The sequence below is a fragment of the Pinus tabuliformis genome, chromosome 1_2, assembly GCF_031772625.1.
Source record: "Pinus tabuliformis cultivar Carrire ecotype Pingquan chromosome 1_2, CPIR1, whole genome shotgun sequence".
Taxonomy (NCBI): domain Eukaryota; kingdom Viridiplantae; phylum Streptophyta; class Pinopsida; order Pinales; family Pinaceae; genus Pinus; species Pinus tabuliformis.
This window is the reverse complement of record NC_142298.1, coordinates 1,195,109,362-1,195,136,345: the sequence shown is the minus strand read 5'-3', so window position 1 is coordinate 1,195,136,345 and position 26,984 is coordinate 1,195,109,362. Positions and strand designations below refer to the sequence as shown.

The following is a 26,984-nucleotide window of genomic DNA, read 5'->3' as shown; positions in this document are numbered from 1 at the left end:
TGGAAAACCCTTCACATCCCAAAACCTTACCCTAGAAGATGAAACGCCAAATTGTGGGCCCCGTTTGGGTAAATTGGTACATCAATTTCCCGGGGTCGTAACTTTGGCATATGATCTCCGTTTGACGCGTACGATAGCTCGTTAGAAAGATCTATCCGAGTACTACCACTTTGGGAAGCAACATCGGTCCATGGACCCATGTTGCCCCAGATTCCCAAAAAAACGTCGTTTAGGCCCTCAAAACGGCTCCGGAAGTTTAGGACCCGAAAAACTGCTAAAAATAGTAAACTGTGCTACAATTTAGGAAACTGAAAAGACTGAAAGAGACAGTTGTGGGGGTCCAAATGGGTTTGTGGGTGGCCACCAACATCCACCTGGATCAGTATTTTTGTCTTTGTTTGGCATAATTTCTTTTGTCTCTGTTGACTCAAATGCTATGGTTTTTTCTATGCAATTTCACACATAGAAGCCAAATTTCACACACAAAAGCCTAATGTTTGTCATAACTACTTGAAAAATATCTGCAGTGAAAGAGAGACCACACACTTGTGACTATGATACATTATCGTATTCTACTAACATTTTATTTTATTTTTTTATTAGGTTGGTTTACACAAGGCATTATAAAATTAGAGATAAGGATTTGTTTAAATTTGTGCTTCACAAGAATCTTGTTAGGTTTTTTTAGTATCTATAGGCCTATATTATACTTCATTGTCCTATTGATAAGAAAAAATGGAATAGATAACATTGTGAGGAGGTTGTGATTTCATTTCTTAAAAGTTAAACATGGAGATTTAACTTGGCCATTTCCATTATGTTTGCTAATAATGTTTGTCAATTTAAGTATCATTATAATCATCGAGAGAGATGTGAGAGAGTACTTTTAGAAGTTGAGACTTGGTTTATTTCTTCCATTGTGTTGTTTTAGGTTTTGAATAACTATTGATTGTGATATCGATGTTAAAAACTTCTTTGCATAACGCATCAAATTTCTAGCCCATCACATTCTTCTTTTACATTATGGATTGATGTTGACTACATTTTTCCTCCACCACTTGAGCAATAAAGGTCTTGTTCAACCGATATAACTCAATAAGTTTAAAACTCTTGGTGTACTTGGTTCTTAAATAACTAGTGCCCAAGGCCCATTCATTAAAATTTACCTTTAGATATTCCTTGGAGAGTTATTGTGTTTTTCACTTGAAAACCTACTCGATGCTAGCCACCTTGTCTTTTCTTGCCATATAGAATCTATAGTGGAAATTGACAAATATTCTCATGACATTTGTCTAGTGATGTGTTGTGGCGCTTGTAGGGAAGGGTATAATTTGATATAGGATGAAGTGCTTATGTTCAACCCACATTTTTTGCATAAAGAGAACGAACCTACATCTTTAGTGATAGTGTAGGTTTTAAACAGAATGATCCCCGAATTTCCCATAATGGCACATGATCTCATCATCCTACTCAAATCATTTCTTAAAGTATCACCCGGATGACCTAGCTTTGCATTGAAATCTCTTGTTCCCCTTCCTAATTAACATTGTTTAATCATGCTAACATGCACAATATTATAGACTTATCTCCTATTGGCATGCCAAGGATGTCCTAGTCTTGATGTCCTCCACTGTAACTACCTTGTGTTCATTTTACATTTGTGTCTCAACTAGCTGAAAACTAACATACTACAGTTTCCTTTTAAAATGGATTGTAAACTTCCAAGCAATTTTGAAACAAATTTATTCATTTTTTCTTAGAGGCATGATAGTTATTGCATACAATCTGCCAAATTGTGGTGATTAAGGAATGATCAGGCCTATGTGTTTTAACTCAGTTGTGTGATTAAGGAATGATCAGGCCTATGTGTTTTGACTCATATGCTCTGGTATTTTTGTCTATTTTGTCTTTGTTTGGCATGATTACTTTTTTGTCTCTGTTGACTCAAAAGCTATGACTTTTTCTATGCAATTTGACACATAGAAGTTAAATTGCATGTTGAGCATGGTTAATTTGTTCTACTCAGATGCTATAATTTTTTGTTTGCAATTTCACACACATAATCTAAATGGCACACACAATTTTTTCATATGGTAAATTAATTGAGGGTTTGGAAGATTAAAAATAACAAAAGAAATAAAGAAAAAAAATGAAGTTTATACTGTCAATTTTGGAATATTAAAAAAAACAGAAATAAAATACTTGAATTATTTAAACCTGATTACAATTTGCATAGTATCTGATAGAGTGAATCCAACTGTAGATCAATAGAATGAAATTTTATGATGCAACTGTGAGGTGGTTTTATAGATTTTTGTTGTTGAATTTGATTGGAAGGGAGGATTGACATGGATTTCTTTTTTCCAAATTCAAATGTGCATTGTGGATTGATTTGGATGTCATCCAATGGTTGAGAAACTCTTATGGTTGATCCTTGTGCTTTCTCGTGTTTAATTCCTGAATCTTGTGTGTTGGTGTCATTTATTGCTTTGAGCACATTGCATCGATGAACATAAATGCAGTTATGGCTGACACATATATTCTCTATTCTTGTGTAGGTAGAAATGAACTTTGGTCATAACTGCTCTAGTTTATATTTATTGGGGTTGGTCTGATGTGATATGTGTCATGTTGGATAGTATGAGATTGAAGTTTTTCTTGTTAATTTTGTCTTATTTTCTAAATCAGATCAGGAGGCACTTGGGACACGATGTCTTGTCAAATTGCGATAGTAAAGGCTAGCGTTGGACAATTGTAAGCCCAATAAATATATGAGCCCATTTTGAACATATTTGAATAACTTATATGACTTAATATTATCTATTTATGTTTTAATTATTAATGATTTTTGTCATGTTTTAATGATTGCATGGGACCAGTACTATAACAAATATTGGTCCATGTAGAACAATAGAAGTATCTCCCCTTGTGGAGTCATGTTGCAAGATATATTTTTACATATGGGAAGACAAATGAGTTTAATATATTGTATTCAATGTGGAATTAATTTTTTTTAACTTTTGAGTTTAGTATTTAATGTAGAGTAAAATTTCAATAGCTTTATGAAAGAAAATGGTGATGTAATTTAAAGAATCTCATTAATAATATAATAAAAAAATACTTTGAATAGTTATAATTTTAGTTTGATTAACTTAACAATTTGTAATTGTAATTTTAGTTCGATAAAATTAACAATTTTACATGGATGACATAACATAAAGAAGCTCTTAGTGTAGTTAAAACAATGCAACCTAAAAAATCTTTAAATAAAATTATAACTTAATTAGTATTTAATATCATATTTTAACTGATATGTAAATTATATCGATATAATATAACGAAGGGAAGTTATATTTTATATTTTTTTACGTGTCATAATATTATTTATATTTAAAAATTATTAAAATAAATCTTTAATTAAATTAAATGAAATTAGATCAATTTTAATATTAACCTTTATTTTATTTTTTAATTAAAAAAATTTCTTATATTTATTATGAGTTTGAACTAATATGTAAATTAAACTAATACATCAAGAATTGATGTAATATAAGGGAGGGTGTCTATATTTTAAATGAGTATATAAAAATGATGTATTATTGCTCATCATAACAATTATGTGTATGTAACATAAAGGAGGGTATCTATATTTTAAATGGTATATAAAAATTATGTATTATTGCTCGTCATAACCTTATCTTTGTAAAACCTATGATATTATTATTTAATTAAACTGGATTTAATTGGGAACCGACCCAATATTAAATAAAATGGCCTTTTAATTAAAAACTGGATTTAATTGGGAACCGACCCAATATTAAATAAAAATGGCCATTAAAAAATTACATCTGATTTGAACATACAACCATAGTGGACGACTATAAACATAGCCTATTTTTCGTAAAGCCTATAACCTAAGTGAAACGTAAAAGCCTTACATTTACGACCACCTAAATTAAATATACTTCGTTACCAAGAAGTGTAATTGGTAATGTGATGTATTTTATTATTAGGCAAACGTAATGGAATCCAGGTCACTGATATGACACATGGAATCTTTCACTTGCGAAAATCTGAATGCAGTCTAGTGAGTTAGTTAATTAAACATATATATTAAATCAATAATGGTTTTTTATTATTTAATAATATAATATTGAAGGAATAGAAGGAAAAGACAATGGGTAAATAATCAAGTTCGGTGTAGTTGGTAATGTGATGTATTTTATTATTAGGCAAACTTCATGGAATACGAGTCACTGATATAACATAAATATAATTTTTGGTCTGAACAACCTTATCTACAGCTGATAACGCGATATGCGTTTACTCGACAAACTTAGTGGATGACAACTTCTGGTTGATATGACCCATGGAATCTTTCACTTGCGAAAATCTGCGTGCAGTCTAGTGAGTTAGTTAATTAAACAAATATATTAAATCAATAATGGTTCTTTTATTATTTATTTAATAATATAATATTGAATGAATAGAAGGAAAAGACAATGGGTAAATAATCAATTTACCTCTGAACTGTATTATAATTATTACTAATAATAATTATTTTATTATTTTTCCATTTTAACATCAAATAAGAATAATGTACTATCTTATAAACCAATAATTAACATCAAATAAGAGTAATGTAATATCGTATAAACCGATAATTAACTTGCCCCTGGAATATACGAATTATATTAGCTCTATCCAATCCTTATGCGTGTAGTGAAGGTGATCTGAGCTGGTGCCCCTTGCAGCTATATCTAATATTCTTAGGTTCAAAATCTTACATTCTTGACTTGCTGTGGGACGAATTGGAGCCAGTGACTGGAGTCATTTCTCATTCCTTACTTTTCCAGAGCTGCGCATCGTTGCATCTTTATCAAACATGTCTGCAAAGAAATGTTGCGGCTGCGGTTTACTCTCATGCTTTCCATGCTTTTCTAATAAGAAATCCACCCTTTCTGCACAACCTGATTCATCTGAAATTGCCAACCCTTCTCCTGAAGCAACTCTTTCCTGTGCTCCTCCATCAGCGGCGGCTCCCTCTCAAGTCAGTGCTTCTACAGTAATGCAGAATGCCTCTCAACCTATTGCTCCATCAGATGCGGTGCCCTCCTCCTCTCGAGGTATTGTAACACCATCTGCCTTGATCCCCACGACTTCTCAAACCACTGCTTCTCCACCTACCCGGCCAGCATCCTCTTCGACCCCCTCCTCCTTGATCCCCACGACTTCTCAAACCACTGCTTCTCCATCTACCCAACCAGCATCCTCTTCGACCCCCTCCTCCTTCATCCCCACGACTTCTCAAACCACTGCTTCTCCACCTACCCAACCAGCATCCTCTTCGACCCCCTCCTCCTCTGCCTTCATCCCCACGGCTTCCCAAACCACTGCTTCTCCACCTACCCAGCCAGCATCCTCTTCGACCCCCTCCTCCTCCAGAGTTCGAAAGGAGTCGGATTATGCTAAGGATATAAAGGAAGCCGCTCAGGAAGTTGATAAAGAAAATGTTGATGGCGATTTCAGTGACCTTATCAACTACATATCGCAGCTTCTCGATTTCATCGAGGTTCATCTCTATCTTGATTCTTTTTGTTTTCTATTTGAAACAGATGAAACTGAGAAGATTTTCATTAAGGTCGAAGATTTTCTTTCTGAATCTGGTCCTTAAATTTATACCAAGAAACCATATACCCTCTGTGATTCATAGATCTCTGTGATCTGGAAATCCCCTGGACATGACTCTTGTTCGGAAGAAGCAAGTCATATTATTTTGATGGTTGGGTGACCATTCGAGGACACCCAGCTGATTTGCCTTTGGGCCTTCCCACCGTTTGGAATCTCTCTCCAAATAGGGGGCTGCTATATCCCTAGGTAGAGAATTATAACCTAAAACCCATACGGGAAGAAAGTGGGTAGAGGGGAATCACAGGCATAATGAATCATGGCAAGTACAAACAATAGTCTTTAGACACTCGATTAAGAAGAGAGGAAATATAATTTTATAGATCTACTGACAAAGTATCTAGAAGCAGAGAGTCCGATCTTACGAGAGAGGAAATAGAATTTTATAGATTTATAACAGTGTTTAGGAGGTAGAGGGTCCTGAAACTGAAATTTTAATTTTCTAAATTCTGTCACTGGTCATATTGTTATTGGAATTGTGGGTTTGAATTTTTTTACAGTAGATATTTAATTATTCAATATAGATTTATTATTAAGTGTTTAGAGAGATTTTTCCAGACTTAATTTTTTGATAAAATTTGAATAAGAATTTACATTTTATAAATATAATTTTTTTAAATAATTAATAAATAAAAAATTAAGATATATTTATGTTAATTTTTAATTATTTACTCATATTTATATAAATTTCACATTTTATATATGCATATATTCTTATTTTTAATTATATATATATTCTTATTTTAATTACATATTTATTGATTAAATTTATTATTATTTTTATATATTTATTAATTATATTTTATTATAAATAGTTAACTATTATTCGGCCTGGAGTATGCCGTAAAATTGATTCTGCTTGGCTAAGAGCTCGTCTTCCTCGGACGTAAGGAAACAGGTTAACGGCCCAAGACCCAGAGGCATCTGGCAGGAGTGAGAGCCTGCTCCCGATTACGGACTACCAGCAGGGTTATGCCAGGTGGCGTGGTTTTCCTATTTAACAGTGATGAGTCAAACCCAGCATTCGCGGATAGCAGCCAGAGATGGCTGTCCTCACTGTTGGTTTGACACCTGAGTTGATAGGTTTTACCACCTTCGGGAAAAAAAAAAAATAGTTAACTATTATTATTTAGATTTTAATTACATATTTATTGATTAAATTTATTATTATTTTTATATATTTATTAATTATATTTTACTATAAATAATTAACTATTATTATTTAGATTTATTTATTGTACACCATTACTCTTCCCAAAAGGATAAAGAACCTCTCAAAACATTTATGCTATAACTATATTATTTTCTTTGAACATTTTCTGTCACTGCATGGAATTTTCCAACTTTGCATTTTTTAACATCTTCCTCTCAACAAACTACGATCTCAACAGTTTGACTGCATGCAAGTGCAAGTTTTACTGATAAATAACAGCGAGTGAATGGCCATTTGAAAGTTGAAACATCTGCCATGTGTTCACACAAACGCTCGTGCGTGAATCCCAAATATAATATTCGTTGAAGGATAGACCATTGAATTCTGTTTTAGCGATTTAGCGAGGAGAGGGTGAGGGTAAATTTGGCCCCTGTGATATGATATTATGTAATTGATACAACTGCGCTACAGTAGAAAAAAATAGAAAGAATCTTGGGTATGCTAAAACTCTGGTAACCAAGAATCACCTAGTTCTTCGGGTTGAGGTTATTCTAGGCATTGATCACTATTTTTTTATTTAACCAGGGTTGCTTACACAAAAGGCATGTATTTAAGTTATTTTTGGGGTGATCAAGTTTGTTTTGGGTCAATTTTAATTAATTTTTGTTAAATATGATTAATTATAAGTAACGAATCTGGTTATTAACACAACAACATTTATTATTATTGAGATATTTTCTATTTCTTATACCTTAATAGATTTATAAAAATTATATAAATATATTTATATCAACCACACATTAGTATATATGATTATTTTAATATTATATAATTAATACAACTACTAGAAAAAGAAAAAAGAAAAAAACAACCTTAAAAGATGCTAGCATACTCTGGTAACCCTGAATCACCTAATCTTGAATATGCTACAACTCTGGTAACCCTGAATCAGCTAGTCCGTAACGCGTTGAGGTCATTCTAAGCATTGATCACTCTCCTTTCATTTCACAAGGGGGGCTCCTTACTGAAATAACCTATACTCAAGGTTACCATGGGGTTGATCAAACTTTCATTTCACAAGGGGGCTGCTTACTGAAATAACCTATACTCAAGGTTACCATGGGGTTGATCAAACTTTCTTTGGACCAATCTAGTTCGCGGGTATTACCTCAACTCGTTAAGTGCTCTACATCTCCTGAGACGTTTGTTGGTTGTTTTTATACTTTTAATTCCGGAAAATGGAGAGTTGGGTCTCGAAGACCTTGAAAGAAGATTATTATTCTTATTTTCATTAACTTGGCTTGTCATGGAGCCCAGTGCTCTAATATATTTTTTTCTAGTAAGAAAAAAGGCCTAATATATATTAAACTCAGTCAGTTTCATTATCTTCGTTAACAAGCAAATATGTTCATTATCTTCGTTTACAAGCAAATGTTAAACTCTGTGTTTTCTAATTGATTTGATCAGATGCCTTTAAATTCTTACGTGTTGCTGAAATATGATGCAACAAAGAAGAAAACACAGAGGGGATAACGATTAGCGTCTCCTTATAACAATACTGAACAGACTTAATGAAGGCGCAATTGACAAATATAACTACTGTTTGTTTGGTAGAGGGCACATGGATAATAAAGTTATGCATATGCCACTTTCAAGATGAGCCAACGTATTTTCTTGTTTGATTAAAATGTTTTTAAGATGAGCATAAGTTCACACATGGTAAAGGCTAACAATTGGACCTTTCGGTGCAAGAGAGGCTTATAAGGTTATTAAATTGAAAAAAAATTACTTTGATTTTGAATAATAATAATCCTATTAAATTTAGTATTTTAGTATTATTTTCTTGTTTGCTTAAAATGTTTTTAAGCTGAGCATAAATTCACACATGATAAAGACTAACAATTGCACCTTTTGGTACAAGAGAGGCTTATAAAGTTATTCAATTGGAAAAAAATACTTTGGTTTTGAATAATAATAATTTTATTAAATTTAATATTTTAGTATTATTTTCTTGTTTGATAATTATATGCACGGTGGATTAGCAAACAAAAAATACATAGAATATAGCTAAAAAAAAATAATGTGAAATTTTTAAATTTATATTTTATTTTATTTAAAAATAAAAAAATATTTTAATTTTAATCAAATATATATATTTTAAAATTATCTTTTAACAAAAAATAATTTTATTAAAATTTTTAATTTTCTTAATTCTATTTGATTTATATTAAAATATTTTATAAATTATTAAAATAAAAATTTGTTAAAAAATGAATGGTCTATTTATTTAGATTAATTATGTTTCCATGAAAAACCAGCAACAGAAACTTAGATATTTCAAGTCATTCTCCCTCAAAACAATGCTCCGGTAACTAGGTCTTGGACTATTATTTCAGTGACCGAATTTCAAACCTTCGTGGGAATAGAGTTGACGGACAAGTTTTATCAAGATGTTAGGAAGCATGAAAACAAATTAATTAATTAATTAAACTAAAGTAATAATTTGTTATTTTGTTTCTTGTCTCATCATGGGGTCCGTCACAAGTGAAATGACTCAATATGCCATATATATATATATATATACCAAAATGGTTAAGTTTAGGGAGAGGGTTATTTATGGTTCTCTAGAAAAAAAAATGATTTGTTGTGTAAGATTAGGTTTAGTTTGGATTTTTTAAATTTTTAAATTTTTAGAATAATTTAATTTCCTAAAAGTGATTCTCATCTTCAACCTCTCTCATAAAATTTGAACATCTAACCTAATAAGACTAATCCCCATAAAAACTAATTAATCATAAATTCAAACTCTCCTAGGATCAAAAAAGGGGGTCTTTCATTTCGAAAGTTTAATTAATTAATTAAAACAAATTAATTCAATTAATTCAATTCAATTTAATTTAATTAATTATATTAATTAAATTAAATTAAATTAATGATTTAATTCTTAAAAAATAAAATAAAATAAAATGAAATAAAATATGAAATTAAACATAACTACTCAAATCATTAATAATAATCCAAAAAATAACTTTGATTATGAAAATAAATTTAATTAATAAGAATAAGATCTAAATAAGATCTCTCAAATAAATATTAATCAAATAAAATTTTTAGAATTAAATAAAATCGAATTAAATAAAATCAAAGCATTAGGATGAATTAATTGATTTTAATTAAATTCAATGAGGATTATTTAAATCAAAATTAATTAAATAAAATAAATTAATTTAATTTAATCAATTAATTATATTAGAAAAAGAGAGAAATTATAAATTAAATATTAATCAAATAAAAAAAATTAAATTAAATAAAAATTAGAGCATTATATTATAAATTAATTTCTTTATCAATTTTAATTGGATTTTAATTAAATTTAATGGAGACTAATTAATTAATTAAAAACAAATTTATTTAATTATATTAATTCCAAATATTAGTCAATTTATTAATCAAATAAAAATTAACATTTAATTTATAAATGAATAAAAATAAAAATTAGAAATTAATAAATTAATTAATTAGATAAATTATATAAATTAATTAATTAATTAGTTAATTAATTAATTAATTAATTGATTAATTGATAATTGATTAATTAAAGGAAGGTTAAAAATAATTAATAATTTAATTTAAATTAATTAAATAAAAATAAAAAAGAATTAATCAATTAAAACTAAAATAATTAATAAATGAAGTACAAAATTAATAAAATAAATTAAACTTATTTGTTCATGATTAAAATAAGCATAGGATCAAAAAAGAGGGTCTTTCATTTGGAAAGTTTAATTAATTAATTAAAACAAATTAATTTAATTAATTCAATTTAATTTAATTTAATTAATTATATTAATTAAATTAAATTAAATTAATGATTTAATTCTTAAAAAATAAAATAAAATAAAATAAAATGAAATAAAATATGAAATTAAACATAACTACTCAAATGATTAATAATAACCCAAAAAATAACTTTGATTATGAAAACAAATTTAATTAATAAGAATAAGATCTAAATAAGATCTCTCAAATAAATATTAATCAAATAAAAATTTTAGAATTAAATATAATCAAAGCATTAGGATGAATTAACTGATTTTAATTAAATTCAATGAGGATTATTTAAATCAAAATTAATTAAATAAAATAAATTAATTTAATTTAGTCAATTAATTATATTAGAAAAAGAGAGAAATTATAAATTAAATATTAATCAAATAAAATTTTTTAAATTATCCCTCTCTCAGGCTCTGATGATTCTCTCCGTTTCGGGTGCCGAGTAGAAGAGGTGCCCTATACCACCGATGAAGAATGAGCTCGCTCCCGGTAACCTCAGCTGCATTTCTTGGGTTTTCTGTTTATGATTCTGCCAAGTGGCATCGGCATCTATGTCAATGTGTCGGATGTAATTGTTCATGTGTCTGTCTGTCTTTGTCTGGGTCAGTCCATGGTCCTGGTGTCTGTTCAGAGTCTATGTGTCTTCAGTGGCCGAGTATCGAATTCCAATTTTTGATATTGCTCAATTTTGGAACTGTAATCAGGGCAAGAAGAAGGCTGATAGGTAAATCTCCATAGCCTTGCCCACTGTACTCTATATGTATCTCTGTTTTGTATGATAATAGAATTAGTCGTATTCAGAAAAAAAAAAAAAAAAATTTAAATTAAATAAAAATTAGAGCATTAGTATTATAAATTAATTTCTTTATCAATTTTAATTGGATTTTAATTAAATTTAATGAAGACTAATTAATTAATTAAAAACAAATTTATTTAATTATATTAATTCCAAATATTAGTCTATTTATTAATCAAATAAAAATTAACATTTAATTTATAAATGAATAAAAATAAAAATTAGAAATTAATAAATTAATTAATTAGATAAATTAGATAAATTAATTAATTAATTGATTGATTAATTGATTAATTAAAGGAAGGCTAAAAATAATTAATAATTTAATTTAAATTAATTAATTAATTAAATAAAAATAAAAAAGAATTAATCAATTAAAACTAAAATAATTAATAAATGAAGTACAAAATTAATAAAATAAATTAAACTTATTTGTTCATGATTAAAATAATTAAACCTGAACTAATAATGAATAATTAAATAATTAATTAAAGTTTTTATAAAACTTTTATAAATAGAATTTTATAAAGATTTTATAAAAAATTTATAAAATTATTATAAAAAGGAAAATAATAAATAAAAATAAAATAATAATTAATAAAAATAAGAAATCATGTGTCGGCCTTTATAAAATTAGGGTTCTTGGTTTATTTATATCCAGGTCGCAAGGCTCTCTTCTCTCAATAATCTTTCATTCATATTCTATCTGATTTGTCCTGATGATGGACCCCCTTTGGGGTTTGAAACGTTGGCAGAATGAACTAGAAACTGTGGATAATCCGGATCATGACACTACAAAAAACTTCCACAGAAGCTTAAAATCTAACAAGACTAATCCCCACAAACACCCTTTAATCATAAGCTTAAAATATAAAAATATAAAGATTTGTTAGTTTATTTACCAAGATACTGTATTACATAACAGTTTGTGTTACATGCGCACGTTGACAAAAGTTTTTAATTATATTCAAATGTTGAAGTCAGTGTTTCCTTAGTGAGATGATTCTATGAATATATATATATATATATATATATATATATATATATATATATATATATATATATATATATATATATATATATATATATATATATATATATATATATATATATTTCTTTGAAAATGGGAGCAATGGGAGCCTAAGTAGAGGGCTAGCCGAATGTCCGGTAAAAAAACAAAAACGAACTGTTATGAAACACTAGGTGTAGCTGGGACCCCTTAAAATGGTTTAATTCTTGAAAAGTAGCTCCCATTCCAAATCCCTCCCATGAAATTTCAACCTCTGAGGTGATGAGACTGAACTCCAGAGAAACAACAAAGAGAAACGACAAATTAAGCATGGATTCAAAAAATATAAATCTTAAAAATATGTAAGCAATGTAACGATTTGTTGATGTATCTACCAAGATACGATATTAAATAGCGGTTTGTGTTACATGTTCACCTTGACAAAAGTTTTTAATCATATTCAAACGCTGAAGTTGATGTTTCATCAGTCAGATAAATTCTATATGACGAGAAAATACAACTTCAGGGAGGAAATCTTATGTTTCTTTGATTACAGAAATTAACTCGTCAAAATTGAATAGCCATAAAACCTGAGCTGAGAACAAGATTTAAGTACAAATGCAGGGGTGTGTAGAAAATTCTTGTTTTTCATATAACTGGCAAGGTCCAAGCCTTCAGTATATGTATAGCCCGCCAAAATAACCAAGAAAATGCAGTCCAACAAAAACCAATGCTGATAATAGTGACCCTATGAATCTCACAGGTACAAATTAATCTCGTAAATCATTCTGGAAGACAAAATCAACGAGTAAAACTCTGGCAAGCCAGTGAGATGAATGTGAATAATGCAACTTAAAGAGGGGAAGATAATATGAAGCACATAGGAAATATATCTGTCGATCTGGAAGCTTATATATGAACAGTGTCCAAATTGCAGATAGAAATTGGTTGGATCAATAGGGAACAAAAATGGCAGAAACAATGGTTGAAAGGCAGATGGAATTGTTGGAAAATAATAATGAACACCTGCAACATTGGTTCGATTAATAGGGAACAAAAATGGCAGAAACAATGGTTGACAGGTAGATGGAATTGTTTGAAAATAATAATGAAATTAATAATAAACACATTGCAACATGATCACTAGGAGAAGTATGTGATCCCCCAACTTTTTTGCTTCAATGATGATGCAAGGAAACGAGATCTGTGATCTCCTTGGACCTGGAGATGGGTGTTGGCATTCAAGTAGTCTTTCTCTTTTTTGAGAATTTTTGAGCCGCAAATAAATCTCCCGTTATTTTCAGCTACCAAAAGATGTATAAGTGGTCAAATACGAAACTCCAAACAGAACAGAGTGACCCTCTAAGATACCTTATATTAATAGAAAAATATGCATATCAGAAAGATTGGAAATTGGACTTCAGCATACCAAAGTCATTTGTGCCTAATTTTTTCATGATCCTAAGTCATTTGACTGTATGAAGAAACATTATCCAAGTCATATTTGCTTAGAGTCAGTCTCCAATCACTGTTATCCAAAGGGGTGGCCATTAATCCACTTAGTCCACTTCTATGTGCCCCAAGTTGAGGGCAAACTCTACCCATTCCTGAGCAGTTTATTGCTAGATAAAAGTTGGACAAGCACTAGAAATTACTAGATAAATTTACAAGATTAATACCGAAATTGTTTCCCAAAAAATAGAAAGGAGTATGACCTTACTTTATGATAGAAGAGTCATCAAGAGTTGTTGAGTGATATATCAAATTGTGATCAAAGGTATATGGTTGGCATGCTTCATCATAGCTCGAGTTGCAAAGGTCATCCATCCTAGAATAATTTGTTGAGAATTACTGAAACTGTTTGGATGTAATCCAAGAAAAAGCTAAATGCTTAGCTTCATTCGAGTTACTCACAAGAGTTTCCTGCTAATTTTCTTTTAGTGTTCCCAAAGCAATGCACTGAATTGGTCCTAGCTGGGATACAATTACTTCTTGGTAGATATCTTCAAACCATTCCACTACATCCACCATATTCCTAGAATCAGAGTACATGTTTTGGTCTTCTCTGCTTAGAGTTGGGGTTTGTAAATCTCTTCTTGTCAACATTCTTCCCTGCTCCATTCATCTTGCTAAAATAGCTGATTGCACTCTTAAGTTTGGCGAATTAGGTTGGGGGATTGCATGTTTGCTCTCAACATGATTGATCCACAATGTTAAATCCAGACCTAAGTTGAGATCGATGCCTCCATGACTTCCATTTTTGTCAAATCATTCGCAAGATGATATCTCAGTAAACCTAACATAATCCTCATTTTCATTGATATACTGGCTAATCTTGGGTTGTGAGGTGGAGGAGTTTCTGGCATATGTGCAGATCAACTCCGATCCTAGAGACATATCCATGCAAGATTGGTTCTGGCTTAGACTGTTACTGTTACAGGGATATAAATTCAGTGGACCCTGGTTACATAGAATGGTTATGCCTTCAAAGTAGATAGAGCTAAATATTAATACTTTTAATATCTAGAATCAAGATTTATTTAACATAAAATTTGTCAATGCAATGGTAGCCTCGAGAGTAACGACAAAATACTTCAATATCTACCTATAAAAACAATTTGCTATGAAAGTTCTTGAAAAAATCGACAGAATTATGACGAGGCCCTCAGGTCAAAATCATCACCTCAATGTATCTAATAAATATGTCTAGAAAGAAATGCCCTTCATACTACATACATCAACGAACAACAAAATGAACACACAAGAATTAAAATTACAATGATGGAAGATGGTACGGAATTGGCCAGATCAGTTTGTTGGAAAGGTGGAGGAGACAAAACACAAATTCACACATAAATACATGACCTGTGACTCTTCTATTGATCATACAAAACTGTGGAAATTCCCACTATAGATTAAACTGAGTATGCAATGTACTAAAGCAAAATACTTAATCTACTTCTACAATCAAACTTGCGGAAGCTTAATCAATTTTGAGCAAGATCAAACCGAACACATATAACATAGAAGAATATTCAATCACACATGAACACAGAAGAATATTCTGTGGAAAGCCTTAGCTAAAATCCCCGCTATTTGTATTAGCATATAAGTGGAAATATCTCTGGATTACACAAAGCTTTAGCTCACAAGCTATCCAGCTCTCAGTACAATCCCTCAATGCTGCTCATAGACAGTCAAAGGCTTCACCTTCTCCTCTTCCCTCCAAGCCTCCTATTTCCTTGCGCAGTTTCTCCTGGGTCCTCAAGTTGCCACCTGTGTGTAATTACCTCACACACTACTCACTAACCTCTGAACTAACTGCGCAATCTTGAAGGAGATGAATTCCTTCTGCATGCAAGAGATATCCTCAAGGGAATATTCCTGCAACTGATAGTACACTGTCCCATCCTCTGATCTCAACTGGGTCTCTGACTGAACTGACATGCATGAGTTATTTATGAGAGAATATTCAGTTATCTGAATTACACTAGTTACATGCATGCATGCATTAACTATCTGAACTCACAATCAGTTCCATAAACTATTGGAACTAATCTAACTGGACTTAACTCAGTTAACTGAGCTAGCTAATTACAACTCAAAGTACAACTCATCCTGATCTCCTTAATTAAGGGATAACTTCCTCAATCAAAGGGATAATTGTTGCATGTCTTCACAAAGACTTCATGTTTGATTTTCTCCAACTAATTAACTCAAGATTAATTAATTAATTATTTTTCAAACAACTGCTAAGATTAAATTTGGATTTTAATTCTCAATTTGATTCAAGGACAAATCAAAATTGGAATATATCTTGAAATGTTATTTATAGCAATGCTATTTTTAGCATTTCTATTTTATCATTCCTTGTTTCTATTTTCCACACTGGTACCTAAAATGCTATCTATAGCAATGCTATTTATAGCATTTCTATTTATAGCATTTCTTATTGCTATTTTCAACAAAAACTTGATACTTACGATGAACCCAATGAAGGGTATTTAACCTTTTCCAACTAGAAACTTGCCAAAAACATCTTGACATGCAACCACATACTAAGATTCGTCTATCACTTAACTTGACTTGACTCAACACTCCAACACTCAACCCTCAACAGTTAGTTAACTGATACTCTAAGTTTAGCCAACTCCTCATGCGGGAGTAATTAGCTTATTTTAACACTCCGCCTTAATTACGACCGCTAAACTAAAACTTGACTCATGACAACTCAAACATGCATGCTGGTCTATGTCTCAGCTAGGCTTACAACACCCAAGTTTCTTCTATGAAACTCAAACACATATTTTTCTAATGACTTAGTAAATATATCAACCAATTGATCACTAGATTTACAAGGCTTCAAGTGAACTTCTCAATTGCTCACAAGTTCTCTAATAAAGTGATATCTAATATCAATATGCCTGCTCTTATGATGAAACACACTATTCTTGGATAATGCAATTGTTGAGGTTTTTTCACAATATATTGTTGTTGATCCTTGTTGTTTTTGCTTGATTCCATAAAATACTCTTCTTAACCACACTACTTGACATGATGTTGATGTTGCTGCTTCATATTCTGCTTCTACTGACGAAAGTGACACAATGGGTTGTTTCTTAGATGCTCACAAAATCACACCTGGACCAAGATGGAACACATAACCAAAAGTGCTCTTCTTATCATCCAAACTACTTGCAAAATCACTATGTATCCAATCAAATCCTTATTTTATGTGCTTGCATACATTATGCCACAATATCTAGTTCGTGTTATGCATCTCATAATTCTTTTTCTTGCACTCCAATGTGTGTCTTTTGGAGTCTCCATAAATCTTGAAATCAAACTCACTCCTTGCATGATATCTGGTTTTGTAGCTGTGAGATACATGAAGGTGTCAATCAATCTTTTGAATAGAGTTGGATTGACATATGATCCTTCATCATCCTTGCTTAACTTTGTACCTGTTGTAACTAGTGTAGGGACAGGTTTGCAATTTTCCATCTTGAATCTTTTCAACAAATCTTTGGCATATTATTTTGACAAATAAAAATTCCCTTTTTCAGATTGCTCAACTTCTATGCCAAGAAAATATTTCATGAGACCAAGATCTATCATCTCGAATTATTTCATCATGACTACTTTAGATTCATCTATCTCAAAATCACCTATAAAAATCATGTCATCAACATATAAGAAAACAATCAAAATTTGTCCATGCTCATTTACCTTTGTGTATAAGGTAGGCTCAATGTTGCTTCTGTAAAATCCATTCTTAATCATGTAGTTTTCAATTCTACTATACCAAGCTCTAGGCGCTTGCTTCAGTCCATAGAGCGCTTTCTTCAACCTGTAAACTTTCTCTTCGTTACCTTCAACTTTCTTCTAGAATTCCATTAAAGAAGGTTGATTTCACATCCATCTGATATACTTTCCACTTGTTTTGCGTTGTTGTGGCTAGAACTGCTCTTACAATATCCAATATAGCTACCAGAGCAAATGTTTCTCCCAAGTTTATTCCTGGTTGCTGCAAGAATCCTTTTTCTACAAATCTAGCTTTAAATCTGTCAATTTCACCTTTCTCATTCAACTTTGTCTTGTACACCCACTTTACACCAATGAGATTTTTGTCCTTTGGTAAATTAATCAAATGTCATGTATCATTATATTCAATAGCTTCAATTTCTTCATCCATGGCTTGCACCCAATTTTCATCTCTGATTGCTTCTTCAAATGAAGAAGGTTGGAATGAAAACAATGCAAAATTTGAACTAGCATCCAAATCATCATAAATATCTTTCGGACTTCTCATTTTTCTCTTACCATTTCTTGACTCATCACCTGATTGATTGCTGGGAGAATCTTGATCTGTTAATTTGCTTGAAGGTCCATGTTGCTTTGAAAATCTTGGAGTCCTTGTTGGTGTGTTTTTGTTTGGTGTCTTCACTTGTGATTCTAGCTGCTCCTTTTCTGCTACATCATCTTCTTCTATCAATGGCACTTGTGCATCAACTGTTTTGTCTACAGTTACATTCCATGCCTCTTATTCTTTGAACACAACATCTCTGCTAATTATGGTCTTCTTTATGAAAGGGTTATACAATTTGTAATCTTTTGATTGCTCACTATAACCAATAAATATGCATTTTTCACTTTTATCAACCACTTTGCCTCTTCACTCTTTAGGCACACGTGCATAAGATACACATCCAAATACTCTGAGATGAGATACGTTGCAAGACATACCTGACCATGCTTGTCCCGGTACTTTGTTTATCACACTCTTTGTAGGATATCTGTTGATCACATAAATAACACATGCAACTACTTCTTCCCAATACTCATTAGACAAGTTTCTGCTTTTCAACATGCTTCTTACCATGTTGATAATTGTTCTGTTCTTTCTCTCTGCTACACCATTCTGTTGCGGTGTTTACCTAGTTGTAAACTGTCTTTTGCTTCCATATCGTTTGCAGTAATCATGGAATGCCTTTGAGTCATATTCTCCACCATGATCTGACCTCAATACCTTGATCTGTCGATCACTTTGGTTCTCTGCTAAGGCTTTGAATTCTTTGAACTTTGTAAAAGTTTCAGACTTCTGCTTCAAGAAGTAAACCCAAGTCTTTCTGCTATAATAATCAATGAAAGTGATGAAGTAACAACTTCCACCAATTGACTGTGTCCTCATAGGTCCACACAAGTCTATATGCACTAGCTCAAGAGGTTTCTTTGCTCTGTGTGCAACTCCCTTTGGAAAAATTTCATGGTGTTGCTTTCCAAAGATGCATCACTCACAAGTACTTGCAGGTTCTTTGATGGGAGGTAATCCTCTGACCATCTATTTTTGTTGCAACAATCTTAAACCAGAAAAGAGCAACTGTCCAAACCGAAAGTGCCATAACTAATAATCATCAGAACATGCAAATGTAAAAGAACTGACCTGATCACTGTAATTCATTATGAGAGAAAAGAGTTTTTTCCTCGTCATTTGCACCTTGGCTATCAGCTGCTTGCTTGGGGGCTTGTCATATATAACACATTCTTGACCCTGAAAGATAACTATGTATAATTCCTATGTCAATTGACCAACACTTGTCAAATTATGTTTGAGACTAAGAACATAATATACCTCTGAGATTGTCTTCGCCCCCTTGCTTGGTCAGAATGTTGACCACTCCTTTTCCATCTACCTCCACAGTCTTTTCAATCCCCAACTTTACCTTTGTTTTCACGGATTGATCGAAATTTGCAACCAAATTCTTGTTGCCTGTCATGTGGTCACTACAACCACTATCTAATAGCCACACACTAGCAGAAGGTTCATGCATGGTATGACAAGCTAGGAACATGAAGTTAGTACTCTCTATAGTGACATTAGCTCTTTGGCTCCCTTGATCAACTATCTTTTTCCTGCAATCACGAGCATAGTGACCAAATTTATTGCAATAATAACATCTCACATTTGATTTGTCAACTCTTTGGTTATTTTTGAAGCTTCTGTAGTTGCTTCCACTTTCATGTTCATGCTCTTTTGGGCCATGTTTTTGACCACCATATCTTCTGCTTCATCCTGTGCCTCTCGATCTACTTCTACCTCGACCTCTATCTCTTGAAATAGAAACCTGACTTTTGAAGGCGGTCTCTAAAGTGGAATCCTTATTTCTCTCTATCCTTGCCTCATGCAATAGAAGTGATCCCATCAGCTCATCAATTGTTAATGATGCCAAATCCTTGGCTTCTTCTATCACTGCTACCACAACATCAAATTTGGTAGACAAAGATATGAGGACCTTCTCAACCACTGTTTGATCTTTAATTTCTTCACCATAAATCTTTAACTGATTTACGACAATTATGACCTGATTCATGAAAGAATCGATGTCCTCTGTCTCCTTCATTTGCAGACTTTCAAAATTTCTCTTAGTATTCTGCAACTTAAAAATATTGACTTTGGTCATACCTTTATAGTTTGTCGCCAAAGTATCCCATGCTTCCTTTGCTGAAGACATGATCATAATTTTCTGAAACACTGCTCGATCCACTCCTTGCTGGATAAGTTGCAACGCTTGTGCATTATTCTTCTTGTTTTTCTTCCATTGTTCCCTCTCTGCTTTATTGAGATCTCTTTTTGATGTTTCATCTTTTAGTTCTGAAAACCCAAACTAGATATAATCACAAACATCATGTGTCTGCAACGTGTTCCCCATCTTAATTTCCCACACATCATAATCATTCCCTGTAAACAGTGGGAACTAAGGCTGAAAATTTGAGAAAGCCATCTTTCTCCAAAAAAATTTCTCTTTTAAAAAACCCTAAAATTCTTCTTTTATAAGCATTGCAAAGCTTCTTTTAATAAAACCCTAAACTTTTATTTTATATATAAAAAAAAAAACTTAAAAAAAACCTTTTTCAAAAGCCCTTTTGAAAAAACTTTAATACATTAAAAAAAAAATTTACTTCACCATAAAATCGAAAGGCCCACTTAACATATAACACAATGTATTTCACTCTTCGTAACATAAGCCTTTCGAATAATTTATGTGAATGATTTTTAAGTCTTACGCACTAATGCTCCTCTTGTGATGAGGGCATGTGACTAACGTGTTTCATGATGACTAACTCCACCGTTAGTGTCACGCCCCTACACCTGCGGTAGTCTTCCAACCGCTTATAGTGAGGTGCGGCACCACCGAACACTTTCTTTTCACCAATACTAATGTTCGTGGACTACGCCTATTACACTTTTTCCTTACTTAGTTTGTGTTTCGCAACCAAGCAATATTATGTTTATCCTTTATACTAATGAACACCCATACTCATTCATTATCATCAGCAATTATAAAAGAGAACAACAATTGCACAGTATAAAGGGAGGGGCAACTCCCTGTAATATGAGTCTGCCCGATAATATATTAAGAACATCAATTTACAATATACAAGTATGTCTTGGCAAGACCAAGTCTCATACTTAGCCAATTTTTACAATCAAAGGCAACCCTGCCTTTTACAACCTTGTGCACACCTTGCACGATGGGCGGGTGCTCACCTGAGCCACCAAGACACCCTCGCCAAGTCCAACACAAATCTACACTTCGACCGAACACCGGGCACACCTTGCCCACGCCTTCACCCAATCTCCAAGTACGAACTATCTCTGTGCGTCCTCCAAGACTAGCGCATGAGCTATGCGCTCACCTCTTGTCCCTTCTGCGCACTTTAGATCTGCGCACTTCACTTGAGTGAATGATGCTTGTCGAATTGATTGATTTGAGCTCCATCGCATTACATGTTTATAGTCACCATAGCGTGTGGGTGGGCTGCCCAGCCGACCGCCCCACAAACGCTATACACACCCCTTGCACGCTTGTTTTAAGTCGGCCTTACCCTTTCATGGTAGGTCGGCCAACTCTTATTGCAAACGCTCCCAACCGGGGGTATAAACCATTGTTTATTTGCCATCGTTTATCGCATTTCATTTTGCCATCGTTCAGCCTTTCGTCGCATTGAACTCACCCTTTCGTCGCATTGTCGTGCAGCTGCGCATGCCTGTGCGCCTGCGCGCCCGCCCGCGCACCCATCGTGCAGCCCGACTCGCCGGTCGCCCGCAACCGCGCTCGTCGTGCACGTCGACTCGCCCGGCGCCCAAACGCGCCCGCGCTCGAGGACCTTACATCCTCCTCCACCTAAAATCGTTGTCGTCCTCGACAACATACCATCCTGGTAGCAACCCACCAAGATCATCACTATCCATGATGTCAACTCTTCCACATAAGACAAACATCCCTGCAACATATGTAGAACTCCGTCTCCATCATGTCTCACCTTAGTGACCAACTGCCGTCAAGATAACCATACGAAGGTATACACCTCTACGGTATGTCCTCCATCAGATATCATTTCGATCCATGATCATTGACCCCTTTGCCACAATCTCCACCGCAACATCTCGTGTCGACCTCATCATGTGTCCCCAATGTGAGCCTCTGTCATGATTCTCTAACACAATGCTAACATATCTCTGCACACTTCGCGACCCCATGTTTGAACTAGTTGGGTAGCTAATCCAACTGTCACGCTCAAACCATGAGAGTGAAAATCCTCATGCCATCATCAGTTGTTCCTCAAAACATCCTGCCACATTCTTGACTCATCAAGAATCTATCTCCATAATCCTTTCTCAGGTCCATGGAAACTCCATCCATCTCATCTGTAACATGTCATGATGCTTGATGCCAAACCATCCCTGCATCATCAGTCGTACCTGCTCAACATGTTTAAGGACTCACTTCCATGAGCAGCTAACAATGAGACCCATCTTCTCGTCCATATAAGAAGATGTGGAGGGAGTTGAGCCTAAAGGCTCTCCCTCACTAATCAATTCGATCCACCTATCAGGATCCTCAATCTCCATCCTTTGTAGATAAGCAACCTAGTCTTCCTTCTGTACATCCGACCTCACGTACACCTCCTCATCATCATCATCATCCTCAACCAACTCTAGCCTTTTTGATAAGTCCAAGATGCTATCTGAAAGTGACCTGGTGACCAATGACTGCTTGGTAAGCTTTGCCTCAATAGTAGACAACTGCTTACTCATGTCTCCCATTCTCTTTTCATCCTCCATTCGCATCACTCCCAACTTACAATCAGGCCTTGTCACACCAATGGTTGGCACACCAATGGGTACATCTTCCCTTCCATTGTAAATATAGAGCTTCTTCAAATGTGGAACAATCATAGCATCAAATTGTTTCATGAATTCCATCCCCAATACAGCTTCATAGTCATCAATCTGCACTATAGTGAAGTCAACCTTCCCTGTCCATTCACCAAGTGTAGTGTCCACCTTCTCAGCTATACCAAGAATCTCAATAGGAGGAGAATTCACTGTCTTCATTTGTGCCTTTGCCGGTACAAATTTCAGCCCAATTCTTCTCGCAGTATCCTCGCCCATGAAGTTGTGAGAAGCCCCACTATCCACCATAGTGAGTACATCAGCACCTCCAACCTTCATTCGAACATACTCCAATCTATTCCTCTCAGGATCCCTCCTAGAGGCCACCTCCGTAGTAGTAGAAGCACCAAGTATCTGCATCATCCCCACAGAAGCATCTTCATTCTTCACATCAGACTGTGCAATAGCAGCCACCTTTGGTCTAGAAGGACAATTCTTCACCATGTGTGGTCCTGCACATATCCAACACTTCAAGGCTTTCTTCGTCATTCGAACCATTAAGAAATTGACTCTACAATACAATTTACTGAATAGATGTGCACAAATACATGCAATGAATAAGTAAAAAAAAAATCTTATGGACCCATAAAAAGCTCTACAACTTGTCTCCCAAGAATTGATTCATTTCAATCTCACAATGGGCTTCAAAAATCTAAACTCTGAAATTGTTTGAAAGCCAATACAAGTAGAAACAAACATTGTCGTAATGACAGGCAAATTCAGCCTCTCGTTGTTTCTGCGATTGATGATTTCTCTCTCCTAGTGATTTGCCAAGATGCTTTTATGAAACAAGCCAGTGTTGCTCAGATGTCTTCCGAGATTTCAAGGTGAATCCGCTTGAGTATATAATCCTCTGAATGTAGTTGGCATGATTTAAACGGTATATGTTCGTTGAATGGCATTGATGTCTAATCCCTTTAACCGAACAATTGATTCCATGTGTCCCTTCAATGTATGCAGTTCTCTAAACCAACACAAGGTTAAACTGATTCCATGTGTCCCTTCAATGCATGCAGTTCTCTCAACCTGCACAAGTACTATTAGCATCAACATGTTTTTCCATCCCCGACAAAATGGTCAAGTGAAGCAGAATTCAGATATTCTAGATGAATAACTTGAGTATACTTTCTTGCATGAAGCAAATGGAAGGGATCACTCGTGTGCAGTGTTTTAAAACAATGGTTCTTTCCCAACGTTGTTTCCAAAATACAAATTTTTTTCTCCTATAATTGAATAGGCATGAGGATTGAATTTTTTGTTTTACAGATCATCAAACAATTGCAAATATTAAAAACAAGTTTTTCTTGCTTCAGATCATTGGTGAAATGGGATTGAATGCAAGCCATCTAGATTTTCATAAATAATAAAACTAGTGCAAAAACACAAAGAGCACACTTTTTGCTCAGGGCATGGTATTTATAACCTTCAAATCATTTTCAAAATGCAAAGACTCAAATCAATTTGGTTTTTCTCATGAAATAGGATTAGGGCGATAACAGAAAGTCTGAAATCATTATGCATTTCCATGATTTGTTACCTTGCAATTTCTGCACGTCATCTGGCTTGCTTTGCAATCATGGATGAATGCCCAATAGAAGTCTAGGCATTAGGGGCAATCAGACCATGTAAAGTTCTGTGAGGAAGTGCCAATTTGGCTTCTCTGTCCTCTCTCCTGTAATATTTCTTTGTTTTGAAAACCATTTGCATGATGTCATTGTTACCAAAATGAGTATTTGCAAGAGAATAATATATGCTACAAGGAAACGTTTCTGACACAACAACATAGAAAACCTATGAAGAGTGGAGAACGCCTGAAACAGACCTTCCCCTCAAAGAGCAATTCCCAAGCTTGTCCACTAAGAGTGTAACGCAATACAAACTTGATTATATCTAAATGAACATAGAATACCACACTGTAAAGCCAGATCACTCCAACCCCTCCCCAGCCAATGCCTTTTATGGAAGCAAATCCCCATTGTGCATATACTGCTATCAACGTTCCAATCTGAAATGAAGATATTTAAACACGATGAAATTTGCACAGAGAGATAATACGGGCTTGAAATAAGGAACAGTGAAAGCACAGTTACTGATATAATATTTGATCTGCATCCTCAATTTTTAATGGATTTTTTTAAATGGACACTCATATTGTATCGATTTTTGGAGCTTTCACGACAGAAGTGACCTTGAGAATGGCGCAGGGGTTGACCGTCTTGTATTCAAAAGAGAAGTCATGCATATCAGTGTACTTGTGTTGAGCACAGAAAAGGTCACCACAGCTACACTTAAAGCCCGTTAGCCCCACCCGCCTATTACACGCAAAACACCTCTTCTTGCTCTTCCTCGGTTGTTCCTCCTCATCTTGTTCATGTTTCTCCACCTTATGTTCTATTGAGCTAGATGGGGCTGTGCCAATGGCCATCTCCACCATTGTGACTACTTCCACCATCGGGGCGTCGCTACTTGAGGGCACCGATGATGCATCAGTTGCTGGGGTTTTAGCTGCCCAAGCATCGGTTGATGGGGTTTCAAGTGAGAAGAAAAAAAAGGTTGTTTGGCGTTAAGCTCTCTGTAGAACTTGGAAGTTGGAGCACAAGTTAATGGTGGTTGCACTCTCGAAGAAGCCATCATTGTTCAACCAATGAACGGCCCTTCCAACATTTGTCTCCCACTCCCTTCCTCTTGCATTTTTGAGCTCTCCTGTGATGCATTTTCTGAATGCTTCCACTGTAAGCCAGAGTCCGAAGGCACAGAAAAGAAAAAGAAAAACCCTAAGATAACTCTTGCCAAACTGAGCCCTGCCTCCTGCCGTGCAGACGATTTCACCATAGAAACCCCGAGAAAAAGAATTGCAGAGAAAAGCTTAGCAGTTTCTTTTTTTTTTCAAACTCTCTACCCATAACCGAAATGCCCACCATTCCGCCGACCGTAACTGAAGACCATGACGAATAGTCGATTTGTCTCATCGCACCGCCGCGCCACTCTCAGTTTTTCAAATTAGGAGTCACCTAACGAAGCGGAGGAATTGCCCGGATGGCAAAAAATAGCCGGAATCCGAGTAAAAAAATTCAAAACATCTTGTAGAGGCAGTGTTTGAATGGTGTTTTTGATGGTAGAAATGGATTCAGCACCATACAAAACATCTAGGACACCTAAAATTTTGAAGTTTAACAACTATAACTTGGATTTACAAAAATCCTTGCGAGAATTTTTCTAAATATAACCAGAATTTCCATAACTTTCCGGGCAACTCCTCCGCCGACTACATGGTCAAATTATAATGAAAAAAGTAGACGAAATTTGGAAGTTAACTGATTCAAAAGGAAAGCACACCGGCTTAAATATGACGTAGGAGGGTTGTAAAATGTCCATGAACATATCCAAATGCACACTATGTAAAAAATGACATGCATGAGGGTGAGGGTCGAGACTTGAGCCGCGGGCCTTTGAAAATTCAAAATTTTGAGGCTTATTAGTAAAGAAGGTTTTTGGTTTTTTTTTTTTAAGTATAATTTGTGACTTTTTAATGGGAAAGTGCTTTAGTGAAAGGACTTCCACCAATTAAGCTAATCATTATAGCTAGCAACAAAAACCTAACCAATTAAGCTAAAGAACCCAACCAATTTAACTAGTTCTCAAGACTATTTAAATATTAAGTTATCTTACTTTAAATTTTAATTAGTCATAAATTTTAATGAGTAGTTTATATTTTTTAATGAGTGATTTAAATAGAGGCTAAGTTAGACAATTTGATTAGTTACAA

General features: G+C 33.8%; 1 protein-coding gene and 1 pseudogene across 1 annotated transcript in view; one reads left to right on the top strand and one right to left on the bottom strand.

Moving 5' to 3' along the window:
* Window positions 1–4,725: 4,725 nt before the first annotated feature.
* Window positions 4,726–26,984, top strand: part of LOC149210518 (uncharacterized) — a 101,600-nt gene continuing 79,341 nt past the window's right edge. The window contains exon 1 of the mRNA XM_089394436.1: window positions 4,726–5,572. Coding sequence (XP_089250562.1) covers window positions 4,886–5,572 — 687 coding nt within the window. The 5' untranslated portion in view covers window positions 4,726–4,885. The remainder of the gene's footprint in view (window positions 5,573–26,984) is intronic.
* LOC149210519 (uncharacterized) lies at window positions 14,197–25,670 on the bottom strand (annotated as a pseudogene).